General features: G+C 32.0%; 1 protein-coding gene across 1 annotated transcript in view; it reads right to left on the minus strand.

Moving 5' to 3' along the window:
* The window catches only part of LOC139094948 (zwei Ig domain protein zig-8-like), a 40,639-nt gene extending 16,468 nt beyond the window's left edge, over window positions 1-24,171 (minus strand). Inside the window, exons 1-4 of the mRNA XM_070646180.1 lie at window positions 23,488-24,171; window positions 3,128-3,309; window positions 1,837-1,857; window positions 1,650-1,706 (exon numbers count right to left, since the gene is read on the minus strand). Of these exons, the coding sequence (XP_070502281.1) occupies window positions 1,650-1,706; window positions 1,837-1,857; window positions 3,128-3,309; window positions 23,488-23,557 (330 nt within the window). The 5' untranslated portion in view covers window positions 23,558-24,171. The remainder of the gene's footprint in view (window positions 1-1,649; window positions 1,707-1,836; window positions 1,858-3,127; window positions 3,310-23,487) is intronic.
* Window positions 24,172-25,501: the final 1,330 nt, after the last annotated feature.

Here is a 25,501-nt window from a genome sequence, read left to right on the forward strand (position 1 = left end):
TGATGTGCTGCTCGTGATTTAATTTTTTAAAATGCTCAAAAAAATCACAAAATTCATTCCAAAAAGCTGCCAGAATAGCAAGCATCACAGATGCTACCAACTCCCTCACATCGATTTAAATTTTCTCTTCCATTAATTCAAATTTTCATGTCCATAAAATATTATTTTTTGTCAGTTCTTCATTGAAAATCTCTCATCTGCAGCCTCTGACGACGCATATCCAATTACATGTGAGTTAATGTATTAATCTATTATTAAATTTATCATTAGTATTTATACACAATAATGGAACAATGTATCATTAATAAAATAAGTAACTGTAAATTAATAAACAAGAAGCAAAAATGTCCATAAATGAATTTAATTCTAGCTATAGCTATAGCTTGCTTATCAAGTTTCCATAAAATATAATATGATTGATTTTTACATCATTTCTAAATGAGCGCATGTAAGTAAATTGAGATGAAATTCCCATCTTTTTTTTTTGTATCTAATAAGATAAAAGCAACAGCGTCTCATCGTATTACCATCATAAACAAGATATTATTGTTATTGACATTGTGGATGGAAAAACAAAAGAAAAAGAAAAAAAGCATAAAAGTGAGAAAAAAAAGAATCAACAAACATGAAAGTCGGGTTTTCTTCTAATCAAAAGGAGAGAAAAGGAATTGACGAGCTTAATCTGCCTGTATACATAGGAAAGGATTTTTTGATCAACTGAAACGGAAATGATCTGAATTTATGGATAAATTTTGTCAATTTTTCGGTCATATACCCAATAGTATGATTTAATCTTGGATTGTATTGAGGGTTACGATGTTTTTCCTTGAATAAATGTTGTATCAAGTCCCGATCTACACAATTTATTCTTTGCGGCCATATGGCTTCCAAGTGGTAATTTTTAAGGTAGTTAACATGAAAATTGCTACTTGGATGCTACGTGGCCTTGTAAAACTTGTGCTGATCGGGATTGTATCAAACCTCGAACGATCCAAACGATGTCAAGTCTCCAATTTAGCTCATTTATCAATACTAAATGAAAGCCGACTCCTTGTAAATTCTCTTGTGAAGTATATAATTTTATGCAAAACTTAAAAGCATTTTGCTCCTTAAGTGGGTAGTTTTAAGATTGGAAGAACCTTGGATCCCCTGAGGTGCCCATCATCTTAGAAATTGCTTCCTCTACTGCATTAACCTTGCGAATTGCTAAGTTACTCTTTGCAATGAAGGTATTTTGATCAGAAAAGAGTGCTTCGGAAAAGCAAGCTTCAGCCGAACTTTGTCCCAACGGAAGAGTGAACCACGCCCTTTGTTCTTGACCTTTACACAAGTTTGTACAAATTGAACTGAAATTAAATATCAAAAACTTTGACATATTCTACTTGTAAGCATGTAGGTCGAACAAAACACAACTTTTTCATTTTTCCTTTCAACAAACAAAAGAAAATTGGAAAAAAATTGTTTGTGAAGATAACAATTTTGTTACATTAATCTACTCCAAGGACAGTAAAAGCTTCTTGTTGTGAAACAGCAATAAAAATAAACTATCAAAAGTAATGAATCAAACAAACAAAAACAGGATAGGAGGGAGGTTTTGAATTATATAATAAATCAAATAATCTTTCATTCATTTTCATCTCATATCGTACCTGAAATCTTTCATCTGATGTATATGTGGATAAGCCGGTGCTGAGTATGTGAAGGTCCTGTGTCGAGCAATAAAAGAAGAAAAAACAATGAGAATAAAGGATGAAAATATAATTTTTTTTCCGTCAATATTCCTTTTTTTGAAATGAAAAAGTTCAGCATGAAATAAACAACAACAGCAACACTTACCCGTTTTCTTATCCAACTCACCTATCGAGATGAAGGATGTAAAAAGAAGGAAAAAAAGGTAAATACTTGGATTTATTATCAAACATCATTTTTATATGAGATAATATTTCATAATAGGTAGGAACTGGGTATGAAATGTCTGTATTATGTGAATATATAATAAAAGAATATGATAAACATCAAGGGGGATAAATGAGGAACATGAAGTGGACTGTTCACTTATTACGTAACGCTATAGGAGGGTTTAGTCTCCGTAAGGTGAGCTTCCTGGTAGGAAGCAGTCGATAGAGACAGTTTTGCATTTGGTATTGGTAATTGGCAGACGGAAGCCAGCGAATGAGCCAGCTTTAGCCGTCATTTGAGGGAGGCCATGGATCACAGTTGATCGGTACAGCCAACGAAGTAAGTAAGTATAGGACTGCTTGTGGAGATTGCTTGAGATTTTATTACATCTTAAACAATTTTGACCTTCACTTCCTATTTCTCCGTAACAAAATCTCCATGGAAAATTAAGGCGTATCAAAACCTCAATTTTGGGGAAATTCTCAATATCCCAATTTGGCAGAAGTAATCGAAGGATATAGCTGTCTACAAACGTTCTTTAAATGCAACAATTGGCCCCGTGCGCCCAAGCCAAGGAAGTAAAGTAAGTAACGAAATCTCGACCCAACCCCTAAAAGCGTTACGTAATAAGTAAACGATCCCTAAGAGAACAATCCCAAATAAACTTGGTAACTGTGGATGTTATTCGCGTGGAAATCTGCAATAAAACAGGAATGTTAGGATGAACTTTTATGTTTTTGTGAATATGATGCATGATGCTGTTGAAAATGACCGTATTTTGATCCAGAAAATGAGGATAAATCTCTATTTTGATGAGGTTTCAAATTACACATTATTCTTTTTATGTTCTGAATTTTTGACTATTCCAGATTGACAGATCTGCAATGTGCATGCTTTGACACCCAAATCAACAACCCTTCGCTCCTCATCCCCTTCTGAATACTCCTCTGGCCTCTGACGACCCCTAACCCCAATTCAATAATCCAAATTTCATTAAAACAATAAAAGAAAAGTCTCGTGAATCCCATCTAATTAATCCGAACCGAAAGGACAATGACCATTGTGTCCAAAGAAACAAACTAAAACACAATATACAGCTGCTACACAAACATCACAGCACACGCATCATACATCAAATTAATGTTCATGAATGACCCAAAGAAACAAAAATGAAAAAAAAAATGAAGGAACAGTAACACATAAAGACATTAAATAACGTTAGCCTCACCAATTTATCACCCAGATCCTCAACACGACAGTGCAAAAATGCTGTTTGTCCAACGCGCGTGGTGATATTTCGTGTAACCGAAAAATCAAAATATGGCTGTGACGGTTCTGATGAGAAGTTTTGATTTATGTTGTTTGTATCGTGAAAGCTCCCCTCCACACTCCTCTGAGCATGATATGGATCTAAATATATATCAAGGAAGGAATATAAAAAAAAACAATGTTAAAAATGTAAGAGAGAGAGAAAATGATGTTTGAATAAGTGAATGAGATGGATAGATAGGAAATGTGAGATAAGAAAGATGAAAATGTGTTCATGACAAATGATTATGTAGGCAAAGCATCAAATGCGCTTTGGGCTTTTAGGCACCATAAATTTAATGAAAATTCCTGTACGTTAACAATACAAGGAAATGACAATAACAGTCAGCATCCCTCGGCGAATAATATATTTCATAAAAATTTTTTTGTTGCCATAATCGAGCAACGAGAGAGAGACAAGAATTGGTGCTTAATTTTTCATTTTCACATTAATTTATTCTTCTTCCTTTTCATTATGTTATCTACATTTGTCATCATCATCATCACTATGCTCATATTATGTCTTGATCTATCTCTTTATCTTCTTGACATCTGCTTGGATTGCCGTATGCGGTGCTCAATTCTTCTTCGTCTTTAATTTACATCTTCACGTTTTCATTTACTTTATATTATGAATGGGAAAAATATTTGGTATGCTTGTAACGGGGGGTCTGTGGTTTTAATAATTTTGATTTTATTTGAAAGCAGACCTTGAAGTCTATTCGGATTATGTATGAAAAAGTCTATCCGATTCGATTCGACTCCATAGAAAATCCGAGACAAGTTGCAGCTCTGTCTTAAAGGAATCTAAAATCAGAGCCAAGAGGGACAATAAATGTCGAGGAGCTAGCATTTAACACTCCATTTATCCACATAGCACTCATTGTACAACCCTAGAGGAAACAGAGCAACAAAAAAAGGAAACTAGCAGAAGTAGCCGTTCATCCGATTTATCAACACTCTACGAAACGTTCACAGTGCATTAATATGAACTAATCATCAATCATCATTCGTCCTTACGGAAGTAGCCAAAGGAAGGGGATGGTTTTGAATGATTTTTGTATGAAACGATCAAATTTCGGAAGGAAATCGATGAATTTTGTTCAAAAGGGATTCAATGGCACTTTAAGTTCTTTCGGATTCGCTTTATTAGAAATTCAGTGGTCATAGCAGCTTAGGCCATGTCTCCTTGATATGTATGGCCTAAGCAGTAGGTAATGTAGGTCAGACATGGCATCTTCAGCTTAGGATGCCATATCTGAGCTACTTTACCTGCTACTCAGGCCATACAGAACAACGAGTCCTAAGCTTTAGATACCATGTCTGACCTACTTTAGCTACTGCTCAGGCCAAAAAGAAAACCTAGAAGAACATCTAAATCCAAGTAAAATTCTATTCAAATTTTTCAAACACAAGACCCCCTTTAACATTAATTTTTCTTTCACTTACTTCTGTGAATGTTATATCAACGAAACGTGGCTTTTTTGGTTTCCTATTGTGAGAATTCACTCCAGCGTTGCAAGCTTTCCCACTTGTATAAAATGTGTTTGATTATATTCAGCTATTCTTTCGCTTTTTTTTGGTGAATAATTAAAATTGAAAATTTACATTCTCAAAATACTCGGGACGGAACGAGCTTTCGAATTAATTGAAAAAGCTTTACAATTTATACAATTTAAAGCTCGTTCTACGTTGTGAATTCATCATAAAATATTCTCATGAAAGTCATCCTTATCGTAATTGATTTCGTGGATGTTTAAATAAGGAAGTTTAAATAAATTGAGGATAAAGCACTCCAGTGAAATTGCATTTGGTTACCCGAAAGGCACTCGGCGTGAAAAAGTCGAAAAAACCAGTTACGGCTGATTTCACCGAATCCGAGCCAGAGCCACGCGTGTCTGAGACTGAATTGTTCATCTTTATCACGCCGTTTGCCTTCCGGGAAGGTTGATGATTTTCGCATGAATGCCAAAGCTGTCAAGACATGAGATCGATTCTCACCAGAAGCCTTAACATTATACTCAGAACTGTCGATATGCCAAGGCATTTCCGCGATCAAATAATTAAAACCATCTACATTAATTATTCATTAGATATCCTATCAATGAAAAACGGAAATGGATATAAAAGTTGTTTTGATTCACTCAAAAATACCTAATTTAAATTAAAATCCTAGGAAAAGTTTTCAAATGAATAATAATTAAGGAATGATTTTAAACAGAAATCTCAATATCCATAATACAAAGCTATATTCCAACAATTCACAATCAGCATAAACATGAATATTTAATAATTAAAAAAGACTTTAACCCGAGGGACATAAATTCAAAAGGATCTGCAAGTGAGCTTTCAAAGCTCAGCAGTGAAGCTTTTAAGGCTCTGTTGTAAAGCTTTTAAGGTTCCGCTTTCAAGGTTTTATGAATCCACTATGAAGCTTTTAAGGCTCCGCTGTGGAAGCTTTTAAGGCTCCGCTTTGAAGCTTTTAAGGCTCCGCTGTGAAACTTTTAAGGCTCCACTATGAAGCTTTCAAGTCTCCATCATGAAGCTTTTAAAGCTTTGTCAAATTTCTTTCATTAACACAAATGGAAATCACTCAAAGTCGCTACATCCACTCTATTTGTGCCACTCGGGTATCATAAAGGTAAATAAACTTAAATGAATACAGAATTTATTAGACGGGAAAAATTTAATGCCATAAATTTATTTGGATATTTTATTTTTTCCTCTTCCTGTTCAGTAAGGTTGAATCTTCTGAGGCATTTCATTTATGCTTTCGAGCATTTTTCACAACTTTACTTTCGCAAACATTTAAAGAATTTCAGACTTGCTTAAGAGTGGGATAAACAAAAACATTAAAATATTTTTGATGCTTCGCGAGTGGTCGTTTGTTAATATTGAACAGCCTACGCATGTTGTGCCTAAGTTTAGCCATTGTTATTAATGATAGTCTCTGTTATATCCGTCTTAAGCTTATTTATTGGCAATATTATATTAAAATAAATTAAAAAGAATATAATTATTCGATGCCTTTTTTGTTATCTCAATGCTCCCATAGCTATTTAAATGTTAATAGTTGGACGATTCTTTGGATGAGTTTTTCGGATTTTTCACTGAAGAATCGTTTTTTTACAATTTTTTTCCACTGAACTACTTAATTTTATTTGCTAGGATTGTTCGTTAGCATAAAAACTATTATATTTAGTTGATTAGAGGACCTATGAATCCCTATTAATTAAATTATTCACGTTTTTAAGCAAATATCTCGGTTTCACAAAATGGAATTTTCATCCGAAGAATTCGATTTTAAGGAAATTGGTGTGGAATATGCTTGAAAACCAAAACAAATATTAAAATATACATATTTTTCTATGAACTGATGCATTAAACAGTCTAAGAAAGTTGTTAATTAAAGCAGAAATTCGATTCTTTGTTGAAAAAAAGTGAAACCGAGAAATTTTTGAGCTTTTTTTTTCCTAATCCAAGACGAAAAATACCAAATGAAATTTTCAAAAAACTTAATTTTTCGTCTTTATTTAGCATTTTAATGTCAAATAACTGCTAATTTAGTAAGAATTAATGTTAAAAGACAGTTAAGGGTTCATTTAAACTATTAAAACATAACATTAGCAAGGATTTATATGAAATCATTTTTTCGTACTAAAATTTAAATAACCTCGGATTGTAAAAGCTCTTTTTCAAAAATTCAACTCATCCAAAGAATCGTCCAAAGTTATTAATAATGTTAGCCCACAACCGGATTGTGGGCAAAATAGTTTATTTATAGTTATCAGAGATGAATTTTGCTTTGAAATTGGCATTTAATTGTTTGATCTGATGTTAAGGACAAAATAGGTGGTAAAACTAGTCAGATGGAAAATCATTATTAGTATCCTTAACTCCACATAGAAACATAGTTTAGCCAAACAATTTGGCATCACATTTAAAAGTTTAAATGTAAAGTCACATCAATCCAATAATAACATAAATTTGTATTGTGCCATACTTCAGATTAAGTAGTTGAGGAAGCATTTGATCTCTAAGCTACAAGTAAGAGCATGCGACTCGAAATCTTAAAATCGCGGGTTCAATTCTCATACAAATTAAGATTCTGAAAAGTTTACTGTCTTCTGTCGAGTTTCTGAAGGATTAATTAATCAATTTATTCAATGCTTTTCAGCGGTCCCGAGTAAGGCAAATGTCAAGAGATGCTACACGAAGGAGACATCCATTTGGTGTTTACTCAAGCTATTGAGGCTATGTTAAAAGCTCTTTCATTAACACTAAATAGAAGCCGCATCCTTGCTTCCATTTAGTGTTAACAAAAGAGCTGAAAAGGGGTCTCGAATACACCTTGGAATTCTTCTTCATTTCTATCGATCGGGTTCAAATCAAGAGAGCTATCAAAATAAATGACCTTGTTTGTGACTTCCAAAACATCCATTTTCTTGATACTTTTTTCGAAAAACAATTCAATTATTATTTTGATTCGCATTTATAAACTTCAAAGGACATTCAAAAAAATGGATACCATTCTCAGCACAGACTTCTAAGTAATTTCGAGAGGTCAGTAAAAGGAAGAATTTTTATTTTTATAATTTAAAAAGAATTTTCAACTTCATGGACATAGCACAATTTTCGCAAAATATTTTATTCATTCTTCTTCACTTAAAAGTGAGGGCAAAAGCAAGTGGATATTGAGAAGGAAAAAGTTTGTTAAATAAAAAGGTCGAAAAAATTAAATTTACACCATAAAGAAGAGACTCAGTTGTACTGTAACAAAAATCCATCGTGTCTCAATTTGCATGAACTTACAAATAAAATTTGCAAAATGAATACAAAATTTATGAGTTGGCCAAAGAGTAGATTTGCATCTTGAATGATAATTAATAGTGGGGGTCCTAGGTTTGAATCAAGTTGATTTTGGTAAGTTATGAATTTTTGAAGGATTTTTTGATTATTTTTGAAATTTTGAGCAATTTTTTTAGTCAAAAAGTTAAGATTTTTAGAATTGTCGCGATTATTCAAACCTAGGACCCCCTTCATCCTCTAAGCAGACAACCCCTCACTAAACGAAGACCCCCTCCATCCTCTGAGTAGACAGCTTCTCATTACTAATCTCTATCAATCCTACTATGTCAATCATCATGTGCAGCATACAAATATCCTACTAAAGACTAAATAGCACTGGTTCCGACATAATATTCAGCAATATGAAAGTCTAGTCATAAAACATTTTATGCCATTCGTTGATAACTGGAACCATCAATTTCTATTATCGTCATCATAAATAAATTTATATCATTTAGTTTCAATTTTTTTCGGATGTAAAAAAGAGTCTGTCGGATATAGCAACAAAAATTCCTAAGAAAGCTTAAAGCTTTTACGACCAAATGGAATTTCATCTTGAACACTCATATTTCTTTTTCTAATCCTCTTCTTGTTTCATTCTTGGAATTCTTCTAACATACCGTTAAACAAGTTCAGGCATCCTTGAACCCAATCTTCTTCTAATTCGAATACATTTTTCAATAAAAATTTTTCTCTTTTTGTCTTCCAAAAAGGTACACAATATTTTATCGTTTTGAGAATCAGTCATGAATATTACGCTTTTTACATAAAGTAAGAACACTCAATTGATGTACAAAATGATTGATGAGATTGTTCTTTTTTTATTTGACTTTTATTGGGAAATATTGAAAAAGTAATGACTTTTTCTGGAATTGGTAATTGTTCATTTGAAGGATTAAATGTCGCATAAAATAGGTATTGTGGCTTATCGCACCTTAGGATCCGTATATGTACTGTGTATCATATTTGTATTAAACACCTGAGTTCGATGTCGAATCTAAATTTATATGGAGTCGAGTAGATTCAAGTCGAACCGACTTAGAGCTCAGTTAAGCATACATAGGCAGGCATTGCCTCAGGAGCGTATCTGTGGAAGGGGGATTGGTATTAAACACTCATCAATCCCCTTCTTTAACACAAACTTCAATTTTGCTTAGGATCCCCCCATAAATATTCAAAACTTCAGCATTAAGCCTCACGTCAATTGATTCTCACTTCTCATATTCCATGACACTATGACAGCCAATGAATAGAATCATTTAACACCTAACCTTCAAAAATTAATAACATTTCAAAAGTGCAAATTCCATCACAATTAATTAAGGTATGATAAAATTACACCATTAATTAGCACTGACTCTTAACAATAAACACACGAAAAATTCTCACAATTTTTCTTTGTGGCCTAAATAACATAAAAGCAAATAAAAATCATTTGACAATGGAAACCATCAAAAGTAATTCGCCTAATTACTTTTCCTTTTGAACCATTGGCCTTTGGAGCGAAAATGTGTGAATAAAAAGAATATTGCTAATTTGGAGCCAATGAATAGAATCATTAATTAAATCAATGAGAATTAATAAATTCTCACGCATCTAATCTATATTTACTATTCTAATTTAGGCTGTGATGTCCCATTCCGATGGTAGTTAGCAGGGGTGTTGTATGGATTGTTTGAAGATATTAATCATTTAAAAGGAGGTTGCTAATTTAAAGAAGCTCTTTGTTGTTGGTTTGAGAAAAATAATGTTCAGAGCAGATTAGTAGTTTATATCGGTCATTATGTCAAGATTTAAAGCAAGTCTCGACAGCTTTAATAACAAAATTACTGAAAATTGTCTAATCGCGGGTTTGATTCCCACTGTTTTGGGTTAAAATACATCAGATCATTAAGATCCAGAGCTGCACTAGAATGATTCAAGGCTTGCAATTGTTTAACTAGTGATGGAGCGCCAGACCACTGCACTCAGTTGACGTACAGTTATAACGCTGGGGATCAGAAGCACTTGTTAGAGGATTTTGCTATCTGTAGCCTGCAATTCCATTGCATATGATTCGAAAAAGGACTGCTAAAAGTTTCTCCTGTCGAGTCTCGAACCCATGATCACAGAGTCAGGTATTGCAATAATTACGAACCACAGTACTAAACCATTCCGCCATCGAGCCACTTTGACTCACTTAGTGTGTCTTAGCATAGACAATAATATAAGTCATATTGAGGCATAGGCTATATAGATCTATATCAAAATCGTATATGAATATATGTGGAGTTCATGCTTATGTTTGCTATACATCACACTGCATCCATAGCAAGCATAACAACCCTGTACCAAGAATAATAATGAAAACATAATTTATTACTACAAAGATTTTTTTTTCTCGTCCAATTCCTCCACTCCCAATGTGGCAATTAATACAAAGTATTGGCCATTTATCATGCATTCAAAATAATTAATTCTCGTAAATGAAATCAGCATGAAGCTTATGTAAAAGTTTCCTTATTTCAATAACACTCTGTAATTGAATTTTCTTCGTAGGAGCGTGAAGAAAATAATTGAATTTCATCATCTTCAATTATCGACTTATGCTTAAATTTACTTTTTTTTTCTTAGCAGCAATCATGATGAAGCTGCTGAACAATCGGCACACACAAAAAAAAAAGTCTACCAAAAATAAATTTATTTTCAATGTAATGCTGTGAAAGCGTAAAATACAGCCGCAGAATATTTAATGAAATCTGTCAAAGAATTTCTTTTTTTGTTCCGTTACACAATGTTAAGTCCTTGAAGATGATCGTATTAAGTTGCTGAGAGTTCGTTATGGCTTTAATAAATTGTCATCGATAATTCATGTCATTTAGGGAAATTAAAAAATTGAATTTAGGTGATTTTTAAAGGACATAAATTTACGGTGATGGATATTCATACAGAAACAGCTATGGATATTACAAATGTGATCCTAACCTAACAACAGAGCAATGATGAAGTTTACAAACGTGTACGTACCGAATAATTTATGACTTGTTATTTTCTATTTGACATAATCATTATTCTTCGAAAATTGTGAAGTATGACAGTATATTGCATAAAGTTACAAATGTAGCTTTTCTTCCTAGAATTTCAATTTGGTTTATTTATTTAAGCTACTTAGTGACATTGAGATACGAAATCAATTTTATAAATTGTTGATAAATTATTTATATTCCAGGAAGAAAAAAAGCTGGAGTTTATGTGGGAAACCAGAGCGACAGGATATGGTGAACCGTATTTTTAGCCGGAAGAAATGGGTCACAATCAGCTGTCATGGTGTGGTCAAGGCAACTTTGAGTATTGTCGTTAAAACAACAACGTAGTGATATCCTAGTGCAGTAGTGAGCAACCTGTGAGCTAAGGTTCTCTAGTGGGCCGACAAAAATTATAGAAATACCATGAATCTTATGTCGTGTCAGGAAAGGCTTACCACCAAGTAGAGCCGCGAGTAATAAAAGGTTGCCCACTATTGCACTAATGTGCCGCAACACAATGTTCCAGCAAATGCGTTGTTTTGCTCGGGAAGGGATTCGTATTGGACATTTCACAAGCCACATTCAGCTAGCCATTGTGGCACCTACTACATTATACATTACTATAATGAGAATTATGTAGTTTTGAAATTAACTAAATGAGATGAAATTTTAGATTTATGTAGCACATAAAATGGATTGAACATTTTGGACTAATTATAATTTTTTTTTGATTTTTATGGGTTTTCACTGGCACACATGAGTGTTTTTTGGATCCCACTAGTGAGCATTACATAAATTGGCCGATTGTACTCAACATAATGAGAGAATGACAATTGAACATATTCTTATGAAATCATGTAAAATTCAAATCTATTGTCAAACTATAGATATCTTTGATCCATAAATATATCCAAAAATCCACCAAATCATTCTGTAACTTAAATAATTCTTTTTATAAAGAATCCGAATTTTTTTTCCATTGTGCCAATAAAAATGCTTATTTCACAGTCTGGCATTGTTCACATTTTCTGTGAAAAACATCAGATATCCATTTTCAAGTTTACAGCACCTTTTAATGTTCTTTTTTATTTATTTATAACAGGGGTGGGCAACCTTTTATTTTTCACGGTATGCCGTGTTAGAAAGCCTTGATCAAAGCCGCTTGCGACATATAATTTATAGAATTTCCGAAAATATTTTGACAGCACACAGGTTGTCCACCACTGACTTATAAAATACAAACAAGAAAACAAATCAAAATAAAATTTCTGATTACTCTGCACTGTCTACACTTCTATCGTAATCATTTAATTAAAGCTGTCATAAAAATATGAAGAGTTTTATATAGTCTAGCAGACATAAAAACTCGAAAGGTCAACTACTTCATCAAGTAAAAGTACGCCCTTGTTTAGATAAAAATTCGTCCTTACAACAACACAAATTGCTCTTATAAATAGATTGTATATACACACTACTTAAGAGCATTAAAAATAAGCTACTCATCACTCATCATTATTGATTATATTAGAGATTTATTCATATGATTCATTCTGCAAATATATGCGGGAGAGGATTAGATGTGAACGAGTGGAATTTTTGATTGACACTTCTTTGGGTCTGTTAAGAGGGATTGTCATTGAATGAATATTTAGCAAATTTTAAAGAAGATTCTACTGATGACTAGAAAAATTGGGAAAATCCTCTAGTAGCATTATCGCAAACATCCTTGGGTATTCACAAATAACTGCTTAGATTCAGTCTTAAATTTACTTAAATTAACCAAATAATTGAGAATCTCGTTTGGGACTCGAACTCAAGATCTTTGATTTTTGGTCTCATGCTCCAACCACTGAGCTATTGGGGATTAGTCGACTACTCGTGTACGGTCCACTTTCTAGTCAAAAATTGAAGTCATCAGACTTCCAGACCAAGTATCAAAAATAAAGCTCAGCATCCAGACAAGTTTCTGCTTTAGCAACCATACACTCTGAATTAAATCAAGTCTCAAATTACGGATCACTAACAACACTTCAAATTTTGACTATTTTTGCCATAAAACCATGCCAACCAAACTCTTGAATAAAACAATGAATCCATTAATTAACGATCTGAATTGTAATTGATGAAGTCCTACTCAAAATAAGTTATTTATACCAACTTTTCGAAACAAAAAAAAATCATAATTCAATAGCCTGTTCAATAGACGAATCAACAATAAGTAATTCAATGAATGAACAATGTAATTAAATCAAATAAACTTTTGTAGGCTTAGTTTAATGTAATTATAGACTCTTATGAATTTAAATAATATCAAAACTTTGTTTAATTAGACAATTAGAATTTAGCATAAAGCATAAAGTTAATAAATATTAATTAAAGTTACTTAACATTTTACCTCAATTATCATAACAATTTCCACATGTATCAAAATTGTCAAGAACAAGAGCTGAACAAGAATCACCAAGTTGTGTCAATTACCATATAAACTGCTCCAAATTACCCAAAATCTCACATGGAGACCACTTACCATTATGGATTATTTCTACATCCATAATCTGTCTAGACATTTGAAGCAGAGGACATAACCAAAAAAACTATTTTGAATATTAGAAAACTTCTGATGTAGAAAAAGAGTCAAGCATGACCAAAAAAAACCGACCATAATAACTAATAACATTAAGTCACAATTATTCAAATAACACAGACATTAACATAATACCATAATTTTTACGACTCATTATGTGATAACGAGGTGTCAATTTCACGAATCGTAAAGAAGTAAATTTATGACACCACACAGCACTTTCGTGCATGCATTCTTTTGCCTGATGATTTTTTCTCGCTTTGGTTATTATGGTAGTTAATGGCGTATTTTTTTGAATGAAGTTGTGAAGTCGATAGTCACTTTGAGTGTTCGAAGAGTAAATTTATGTTTGGGAAGTGAAGCATGGAGATTTACTTCTTGGAAGAAAGTGTTAAGCTTGAGAAGAGTTAATTAATTAATATGGATTGATTTAGGAGGAGATTCAGTTGATTTAAACTAAGCAGTGAAGCAGCAGGAGTGGCGTCGTGGTCAATGTGTTGGCCAATGGATCCTAATGATGCGAGTTTGATTCCTGAGAAATTATAGTCGGATTTGAGTGCTTTTTCGCCATTTCAGCTGCATCAAATCAGTTTGTGTGATTTTTGACTGTAAAATGTCTTCAAATCGATGTCTGGTGGGGAATCGAACTCAAGTCCTCACAAATAGTGCTACAGATTTCTGGTCTGCTCGTCAATCTCTAGGCCACAGAGACCTTAGTATTGAATTGGCAATTCTCTTATATACATCCATACATCCCCACATTCCAATCTGCTCAGGCACAACACAGAAACACAATATTGTAGCTAATTACATTGAGAACTAAGAGAACAGATTTAACAAAATCACCAGGAAAGCCTTTTTTTATAACTTAAGCTCTACATAAGAACATGATTGCAGTAAGTAAGTACATTGCGTTGAATTACCCTGGAGCATTAAGCAATTGTGCAGAATTGGGAATATATCCCATTTAAAATTCAAATTACCTATAACATCGCTTTATTCCCCAACAAAAAAGATTCAAGAACACCTAAACTCAATCATTTCTCCTTCACAAATCCATTGCCAAATTGATACATCACACATCGATCTACTCAGTCGTTGTTTCAAGAACAAGGCACATCCTCTTCTTATTATTCCGTTCAATAAAATAAATCTGTTCGAAAATTTCATTTCTTCATCCTCATTCACTTTCTATATTGGAAATCAAAGAAAAGATGGAGGGGAATAAAGTTTTTGTCTGCCTTTTTATTCTTCTTATCCATTCCGGTGGTGAATATTAAAAAAAAGGAAAAGAGCAAAAAAATTGGGAAAAATAAGAAAAGACCGGAAAAGTTGAAATACTCGTAGGATTTTGAGATTTTATTTTGGAATAAATTTTTTGAGATTTTCTGTTGTTTTTATATATTTTTATTGCCGAGGAAGTGGCTTTATGCTGAATAGGAATTCATTTCCATTGATAATTCATTCAATGCCCATGAGAAATTAAACTTTTTTTTCCCTTTCCTCTTGATTTATTACATCCTATCATAAAATGTGATGTGAAAACATGAGAAATCAACAAATGTTGAAAGTGTCAAGTTTTCCTATAGGAAATGGAGCAGCTACTTAACGTCATTTTCAATCATATTTTGGGGATAAATGTGTGATTTATGAATATTATTAAAGAGATATTTGGGAGATATTGAATGTGTTGTTTAAGAGATTGTTGTCCCAGAATTGCTTTTTGATTATGAATATATTCTGTATGTATGCGATGATACTCTGGGTATGAATAAATAAGGATGTATGGTTAATTTAATTTTGGAGATTTTTTGGGTATGAAAATTAGAATAAAAATTAATTTGGGTTAATTTTTGCAGAAAAAATGTGGAAAAATAGAATTTTTCCGAGAAGTACAAATTGGTTAATTGATTAAAAATTCAGCCTCAGACCGCCATGACTCAGACTTGAACAGTTTGGGTTCGTGGTTGTATCAGACACAATTCATTGTACTGGATTTATTTAAAAATTCCAATCAATATGTGCAAAATTCCCAATTGGGACATATTGATATATTGCTAGATTTAAAGATTTATTGCCACCAAGGCAATGATTGAGCAGCACCCTGAGAGCTAACTGGCACTCACTTGATAAATTTAGTTAGCCAAGGTTGAACAACATTGCATAAGAATAAGAATTGCTCAATAAAGACTTGATACTTCTAAGAATTTTCTTTAAATTTCAAACTTCATACCTCAATCAAAGCTACACGACACATCCAACAACATTCCAAGATCGCTTTCACAAAATAAGCAAAAACATACGCGACTAACATTGACACAGTTTCAATGTTATTCTTAGAAATGTCCTCATTTTCTGTGTTTTAGACACATACCTCGATCAGGGACGTCTTGTGATTGATGTCGCATGTTTTTTACTTCTGGGTATTTCTTGAGAAAATTCTTCAAGCATCATCAAATTCAAGGTTTGTTTTGATAAGAAGATGGCACTAGCATGTAGACACAAACACCCACGTATGAGCATTCTTTGATTAGTTTGAGAGAATTGGACCATAAATTCTTAATATAAATCTAAATAAATCTAAATTTCTTAGAAGTTCTACCTGAATAGATTTCAAAAATGAGAAAATAAGAAAATCTTTACACATTTCCCTAAAAAAATCTAAAATTATCCTTATGTGATCCAATGGATACGAATACGATTTACATCCATCATTGAGATTTTTGAATGCCAACATAAGAGGCTAGTAGTCCTTATACATATTCAAATTTTTCCCTTTGCTCAAATCTTAGCTTTGTGAAATTTTCAAAGAGCTGTTTAGTCTCTAAATTTATTTGCTCCATGAAAAAAATAAAATAAATCTTCAAAGGAGATTTTCCTTTTTCCTAAAAATTTAGCATGAGTTATTTGCTAATGACGTCCAGCTTTTTGGAAAAATGTTGAGAAATTCTCCCAAAAGTTAGACAAAAATTGTTCAAAATTCTTAGAGAGGATCTAGGGAATTACTGGATAGGTTGTGTATCACAGGACATTTCATATTGCCATCCTATCCCAACCGACCTATGTATATGAAAATGGCTCATTCATTTCAGGTCTTGACGGTGTCTTTTCATTTCGTTTCATTTGTCATGTCTATTAATTATAGGAATTCTTAATGGGATCATTGTTGTCAGTTCTACTGACACAATACCAAACTTTCATAAAACTGTTGGAACTAGTCATCAACTAGACATTGACTTGCCTTTAACTAGTTATAACTAGTATGTTTGACTCTCGACAACGTTCAATTACAGGTTTCTTAGAAAGTAACCCATCAAATTTGACTGAATTTTTTCCATTTTCACAAGAACATACCAAGCCTCTCTCAAATAATTTTAGGTTATATCCTACTGTCACAAAGTATTCTCGACCACAAGGAAATTACTCAACCGTAACTCTAGTTATTTACAAGAAATTATGTCAAGTTGTCCACATGAAGAGAACAGACGTCACTTGCTTACTGTCCCCAAAAAACAGAAAATTATGAGAATGATTTGCTTCCTTTTCGGATCCATTATTAAGTAGCTACTACGTATTTTTCTCTCGACCTAATAAAGGAAAATTGTTTTGAATTTTACAATATCCGATTGAATGCTCAAGGGGGATTTTTTTGTAGTTTTTACTCATCTCCTTTATAGCATTAAGCAAAACAGAATCAATACATGAATGGAAATCAATTCTCAGAACAGTACTCGTGTAGCATTTTATCAAACATTTATCATTCATATAAAAAAGACAATCGATTGAATGTCATTTCCATAAAAAATTTCTCCATGACTGATTTTTGTCATATTTTTTTTATCAATTTTTATTGTTAAATTTTCAATGAAAAAATTTTCTGGAATGTGTTTATTCATGCAGATGGTGTAATCGAAGTATTTTTTTCACAAACATTGTTGCCGATAGCATAAAAATGTTAACAAAAAAATTTTAAATATTCATTAAATTAATTGAAATGGAAACAACATGAAAATGTTATCAGAATTAAGCAATAAATGAGTGAAAAAACTAGAAAATTTAATTAACCTATTATGAATTAGTGTGGTAATTCAATTGAGTGAACATTCTGAATAAGAATGATCAAAAAATAAACTAAAGTGTGAATACTAACACGAAATAAAATTCTTTGATGTTAAAAGCTTTTGATAAAGTCGCGAAAACTTAACGCTTTGATCTTCTATATTAGTAATTTATTTATTATTAATTATTCTCTTGAAGCTAATGAAGTAAAGACTTTTTAAGAAATATACACATTAATGGGTAATTAAAGGGAGTAATTAGCAGTTGAGGATAATTATGTGTTCTTTTTCCCAAGTAACGCCGTTTTTATGGCACTGGAGAATATGAAAGTTATAGGATTAAGAGTGAGATACTCACTAAAATAGTCCAATCTTTACTATCCTTTATTAATCCTTTAATTTCTTCATAAAAAAACTCCCAAAATTTTAAATTCTTCAAGAATTTGATCTGTTGAAGTGTCTTAGCCTTGAATAGACTCTAGAAACGAAATGTTGAAAAAAGGTTCACAAATATTGGCAAATTGCCAATTTCAACAGTAAATCTCAATAGCTTAGGAGTCTGAGCACTTAACCCACAACCAAGAGGTGCGAGATTCAACTCCTACATGAGACGAAACATTGGGGTTAATATCTATCCAGTTAATTAAAAGTATCTTTCTCTGACACCAGAATATTAGCATCCTCAATAACACAAACTTTCTTGGTTTGCTAGATACCAAACTAAAATAAACCTCAAATTCACTTGCCGAGCGACACAAATGAAAAAAGCTCATTAACGGAGCTTTAAGAAATCTGCATTCGTGCATAAGGCGACCAAGTCGAGGTGGGTTCCATTTAATTCACGTGTGTCGCTCGGATTTGAGTTTAAATAATCCCAAAACTGTTGTAAACTTTAAAATTATCCATAAAAACTTTACTGCCATACTTTAACAATTCTAAAGAAAATTAGCTATCTCATACCAAATAAAGGAAATGTTGAACTTTACAAGTTGTCTTCCTTCGTCATAAACAATTATTTTCATCATGATTCTGCTATTTAATTATGAATAATTGACAATGATTATCTACATAATTACAATTTAATTAACTTTTCTTCCAGGAAACAAAGAGAAAATTTATATTTTAATGGCTTTTTATGTAGCCTGGTGTTTTCATTATTCAGTTTAATGCAGGCAAAATAAATAAAGCTGAATTCAATTTTCACAATAAACATACAAAAGGAAAAATTATTCACAATGAGAAAATTTGTCAGCTTCGAAAAGTTTTTCCATTGAATTTTTAATGCAAATACGGAAAGGAAAAAAATACGTGAAAACTTATTTTCTAATTAATAGTTGGAAATGCAGTTCGGAATAAATAAGCAGTATTTGTATTTGGCGGGGCTGTTTACTTATTAGGTAACAGTCTTAGGGGTAAGCGGAGGAATTTGAGATGTTGTAAGAAAACCCATACATATTATTAACAAATTGTACGGTTTTGGCCCATGACAGGTGCTTTTTTTGGAACTCTACTTTAAGGTACAAGTTGAGCGGTTCCAACGGAAATGTTAAAGAATGCAAGCGATAAAGCGGGTGCCCTAAGAACTCATAGGAAGACACTAGATGGTTTTACACTTGGCATTGGCAATTGACAAGCGGTTTCCAACGATAAAGCAAGATTCAGCCTCAAACCAAAGGAGGCCATGAGTCTCTATACGGTCAGCGAAGTAGAAGAGGAATTAAAGAAAGAAACTTTTGCTACGGAAGCAGTCGAGAGGAGGAGGTATGCTCCAAAAAAGTCAATATTTTAGATGACGTAATAAGTGAACAGCCCCCTTTCAGGAATTTAATTTTGTGAATTTTTTCGTATCATTGAATTACTTGTTGCACAAAAAAAAATATAATTTCAAATTCAAAGAACATAAAGCTTAAAAAAAAATTTCACATTACAGAACTTTAATTGAAAAAGTTTATCGTACAATGTCGATGATGAGGAGACAAAAAACTAGAGTGAAGAGCTGCATGATGACAACTTTGTCTGTGATTACAACTGGATTATCCGTTCGTATATATACTTACAGAAAAGTTCGACTATCATCATTTTTAAGCTTTCCAAAAAAAAAGCTTTGCTCAATTTACAGTCGGAATACAAATTCAGAATTAAGCTTCATGATCCCTCATTGTTCAAAAAATCATCTTATTGTTTCCACTGTTGCGTCACGATATTTTGTCGACTTTAACTATGAGACAACATTTTCCAAACGCATTTTATGGTTCTCACTTGAATTAACAAGTAGAAGGAAAGGCCAAATAATACAAAATAATACAGAATGAAATCGAAAGAAGAACAACATTATCCTTATTTCTCTGATCAGCCATTAGGAGGAAAAAAAGATGAAGAAATGAGAAAAGGAAAAAAAATGTCCTTAATAAGTATAGATGAATGAAAGAAGCAAAACTCAATTGAATCATGAAAAGTAATGAAAAAGCCTTGAACTCGAATGAGTAAGATTTCTTTTGCTAAAAGGGATTGTGTCTTAAAGTAGCAAGGAAGCAAATTGTGAAATTTATTAAATTTATCAACAGAATTCCCCTGGCAAAATTATGTATTTTTTTAAAGGAGGTCCATAATTCAAAACAAATTTACTTGCTGCTGGATAATTAGATTTGAAGATAAAATCTTTGAATGCTATGCTGTGTGAATATTGCAGGAAAGCAAGTAAAACTGCTTGTTGAGGGTGGATGTCTCATATGTAGCAGAAGGAAAAAGCTTAAAGCTTTGGCATAGTCCAAGTTAAAGTGAGATAATTTCCTTTAGAGGATTGTTCGGAAATTACGTAACGCTTAAGTTAGCATTTTAAGACTATACATACTCCATCCCCACCTTCCCATCTCTTTCTGTACCAAAATCATGAACTCTGCAACAAAATTGAAGTACATTGTCCCTGCACCTGTCCCGGCTCATGCCCCTCCCCATCTTCCTCTTGCTCCCCTAAACATCACATAATTTCTAAACACTCCCTAATCTCACACAGCTCTATACAGCATAGAATATATTCTTGACTTGTATAGCCTGAAGTGCTTTGAATTTTACATTGCAGTAAACAATCTTAAGCTATGTATATTTTTCAGTGGAAAAATATTGAATAACAACAATGAAAATTTGTCAGAACCCTCAGCTAAAAAAAGCTTTAGTTACTGTTTATATTTACATACAGGATAAAATCCATTGTGATAAAAATATATTGTAAGTAAAATACACAAGAAAAACAAGGAATTTTAATGGAAATTTGTTTCTTGTGAGTCTAAAACCACTTGAGCTTGAAGGACAGAAGTAATTGTAAAGCAGAACTCGAAGTTGATTCGTATTTTGTATTGGATTGAATCGACTGAAGTCGACTTTTCCATAAAATTTCCGAGTCAACTTCGAGCTCTGCTCTGAAAGTAGTGAAAATTATGATTTAATACGAATTTTAGTTCTGGATTATTTGACACACTTAAGGATCTGAGAACTATATAACTTGATTTTAAAGCACAAGGTTGTCTTGAATTTTGTATTTTTCGAATTTCGACTCCTTAATCAGTCTTAATAATCTTAAAAATTAAAAACAAAATATCATTAAACTCTAAGTAGACTTTGCAACTTTAAACATAAAATATCACTTAAAAATCACCAAAAATGATATCATCTCCAATTTCCATAGCAATTAAAACTCAAAAACACCCTCAATTAACAACCAAAAAGCTGAGTGTCTACTCAACTTTTAAACACAAAACTTTAAGTCATTGCAAATTGTTTCCAAGAAACCCATCAATGATCTCATACTGAATGTCAAATGGCAATAAGGTTAAATATAAAGCACCACAGAGCGGGTAAATAATCTATCAGGAAAGGTATCCTCAAAAAAGAGCTTATTTTATAAGTTTGACAAAAGGGACTCTCAAATTTTTATTTTAATTCTCTCAACAATTTGTTCTATAATCATCAAATGGTAATGGCCAGATGGCTTATATGGGACTTTTGTTCTTTTTTTTGGGCAAAATTTGCTTAACCCAAAAGAGCAGCAAAAAAGTTTTTTTTTATTAGCCAAGGCTTTTTCACTGATTTTGTAAGGAACTTAAAAATTCAAGGTAAATTGTAACAGTTTTGCGGAATCATAAAATATATTTGACCTAAATTAGTCGCCTTCATCTTTTCACAGCATGAACATTTTTTAATGTTGAGATTATTTTATGTTATGGCAAAATTTATGTGCAGAAAGGAAATATTTTAATAAAAATTCATGACTAAATTCCCCAAAATAATTCATGTTTATCCTTCCGAACTACTTTATATTATACTACTTCCATTATGTTTGCCAACTTTTTTTTTTTAATTCCGTTGTCCTCTTTTAATTATAGATAAATAATGTTCATCATGAACGATAAAAGTCATTTCATAGGATATTAAGTATTCATCAACGGACAAATTTTCGGGGCTTTTTAATTTCAAATGAAATTAATTTTAATGAACATTAGAGGAGTAGTAAGTGACAAAACCTCGACTCGAATCATTCCATCTTTGTGTGCCTTATGCAGATTTCTTATTGTCTAGATAGAAGGGGCACTAGTACTAAAATGAAAGTTTTTATTTCCGCATCTTTCCAAGAGGGATTCGCCAAGCACACGATAAAGACAAAAAGAAAGCAGAATGAAAAGTTCCAAAAGAATTTTTTTTTCTCAACTTAATTTTTGTGACATATTTTTTAACTTTATAGCAAAAGATAGAAATGAAGACGAGGAAGGAACAAGTAAGACAAATATTTGGAAACATTCTTTCTGTTTGTTCATGACTTTTTATTTCTGAAGTTCACATCAGGCGTGTAGTTAGGGAGGATTAGATTCCTGTCTATGAAAATATGCAATTATTCGACCGTACGACTGGATATTCTGGGACAGTCTTTTATTTTTCGCGGCACATCTTGGTGGAAAGCCTCGACCGAACTGCACACGGTTCATGGCAATTCCAAGAATTTAATGCAGTACACAGGTAGCCCACCACTACTCTAAAGCGAGCTCTACAAATGTCAAATTTTATTACTAGACAAAAAGGTACAGCAATTGCAAAATCATTCAAACGAGTAACTACCAACCGCTGTAAACCTTTGACTCTTCAATTCTGATCTTCGATAATTTGGAGCTTGACATCGTCTCAAATTTTGTATAGAAAAGTCGAAAATTGAAGTCAAATCAATATAGCCCATATAGAAGTCAAGTTGACTTTAAGCTCTGGTAATAATCATGAAGAAGAGTTCCAGCAATGTAGGGTATCCTTGTTGAGATGCAAAAAGCAAGAAACACTTCGATTCTGATCAATATAATCTATTAAATTGCACTTAAATTCCTTTCCATAACTCAATTTTATTTGAAGTCTTTAACTTCTCAAAACCTTAAATTTTCATTATTTTCAAGAAAATCCGGATTTGCACAATTTTTAATGGCAGCCAGATGATGGTCATATGTCATCCAAGTGGCAATTTTTACAGCAGGTATCATGATAATTGGCACTTCTTTGAAAATTGCAACTTTATTTCAACCACTATAAAAATTGCAACTTAAACTCCATGAAACAGCCACTTGGATACTATGAATAATTTGTGTCGATTGGGAATTGAACTCTCAGAAAAGACCCTTATGTCTCTACATATCCCTAACTCCATCCCCACTTCACATACGACGACGAGATAGAGATGATGATGATAACATTTAAGCTACGTGTCGCTCTAGAATTGCCGAAAAAAAAAATTATATTCACTCATTATACGAACCTGTTTTAGCGTTCATGATTCTCAAATTAATTTCCATTAATAATATAATTCCCCATATGTGAAACTGCATCTTTTAATTACACGTTATTTGAAAATAAAAATTTCACATAACACTTTATCACCAGCATCATTCTCAATACCATATCATATGTGTAAATATATTTTTGCATAATCCAATTTTAAATTATTTTTTTCATTATCTCATCATTACATCCTTTATGGGTTTCATTATAAATGCAGAAAAAATTCTCTCTCTTTTTTTTTAATTAACTTGCTTTATTTTTGCTTGTTTTTTCAACACACGCTGCTGTTTATTCTCACGAAATTATTATTTTTAAATTTCTCTTCTTTTTTTTATTATAATTTAAAAAATTCCTTAATTTTATGCTTCACACTTTAATCCAAATAATCATATGTGATACACTCTTTGTTTTCCTTAACACCTTAATTTTCAAATGTTTATCTTACAACAGTCGCCGAAGAACTGAAGAAATGTGGATGTGGAAACGGTATATTTACTGAAATATTTTTGTCCTGTGAGAGAGAGCTTTACTAGACAGTTTGTGCTGATAATTCAGAATAAGAGAGTGATTTTGGTATTTTGAGAGAGAAAAAATTGTGAAAGGTTTGAGAATCTGTTGTGCGGAGAGCAACAAGAGAAATTAGCGTGGGAAAATGACGCATACTAGCATACTGACATAAATTTAAATAATTTTATTTGTTAAGAACTTTTTATTATTTAAAAATTCAGGGATTTTTTTCAAGTATTTTTGTTTTCTTCGGAGGATTTTAATGAATTTTCATAAATTTAATGCAGGATTTAATGTTGTGTCTAATAAAATATGCAATTTAATTATACAAGCTCAGCAAGAATGAGCGAACGTGAATTTAAATGAATCAATAGATGAGTTAAACTACTCTCTCATTTAACCTAATAAAAATTGTTATATTAACATAATTTTAGGCAAGCACTTGATTTTAGTTGCACAAATCATCATGCAACGGTCATCACTATTGTAAAAATTGCAAATTTTCAAATTTTACATACAATTTTCTTCAAAATTAATTTCCAATAGTTTAATTTTCATTGCACTTCACTTGTTATTGGTAATTAAAACATATTATCAGCTTAAGAGTAAACTCCCTTTGTAATTGAAGTATTTATAATTTAATTAAATGATTTCTTGACTGAATTGTAAATGCTTTTATTTGCAATTAATTACAATAATGTTTATTCTTCAGAGTTCAAAAACAGACTGAACTTTTTGTATGAAAAGGGGTTTTCAACTATGTGCATTTGCAATTAATTACAATAAATCTTTATTCAAATCTAAAATGAACGTTTTAACAGAACGCTCAACAGATTTGAGTCAAAGGGAAAAATCGATTACAATTGATGCAAAGTGAAGATATGGATAGCAATTGAATTGTACACCAACTACTGAAATCACCAGCGATGGAAGTGAGTAAAATAGTCTTAAATTCACTTTAAATGTATAAGATACAGACTAACTTCAAAAAAATGAGTCTAGCTCAATCTTTAACATAAAAATCGATATTTTAGAGCACTAATCTTATTAAACTATCATTAACAACAAATCCTCTATCTCCGTTTATCAATTTCTTGGAATTTCCAAACAATTTAATTCAGATATCTAAAAGCAATAATCCAAAGCTTTATCAAAGCATGTTTCTAGAAATTCCAAAGCTAATAATATATCTTAATCCCATTGATGCCTCTTTTAGACATAATTCTTAGAAATAGTTATTAATCCTCAAACAATGAAACAGTTCAAAGGAATTTAGTCAAATTCAAAGTAAAAATTCATTCAATTCCAACTTAAAGTAGACGAAAAAAATTATTAAAGACAAAAAGTTCATAATGTAGCATAAAAAATGAAATGATGTCATCAAAATGAGTAAAAGCTTTTCTCTACAAGAGGAAAATTACAGCAATTAACCTCAAATTACACACTATAGAGATTAATTACCCAAAGTGATGCATGCAGTAAGT

This window comes from Chironomus tepperi, unplaced genomic scaffold, assembly GCF_022539635.2.
Source record: "Chironomus tepperi strain 1889 unplaced genomic scaffold, CSIRO-AGI_Ctep_v1 contig_359, whole genome shotgun sequence".
Lineage (NCBI taxonomy): Eukaryota > Metazoa > Arthropoda > Insecta > Diptera > Chironomidae > Chironomus > Chironomus tepperi.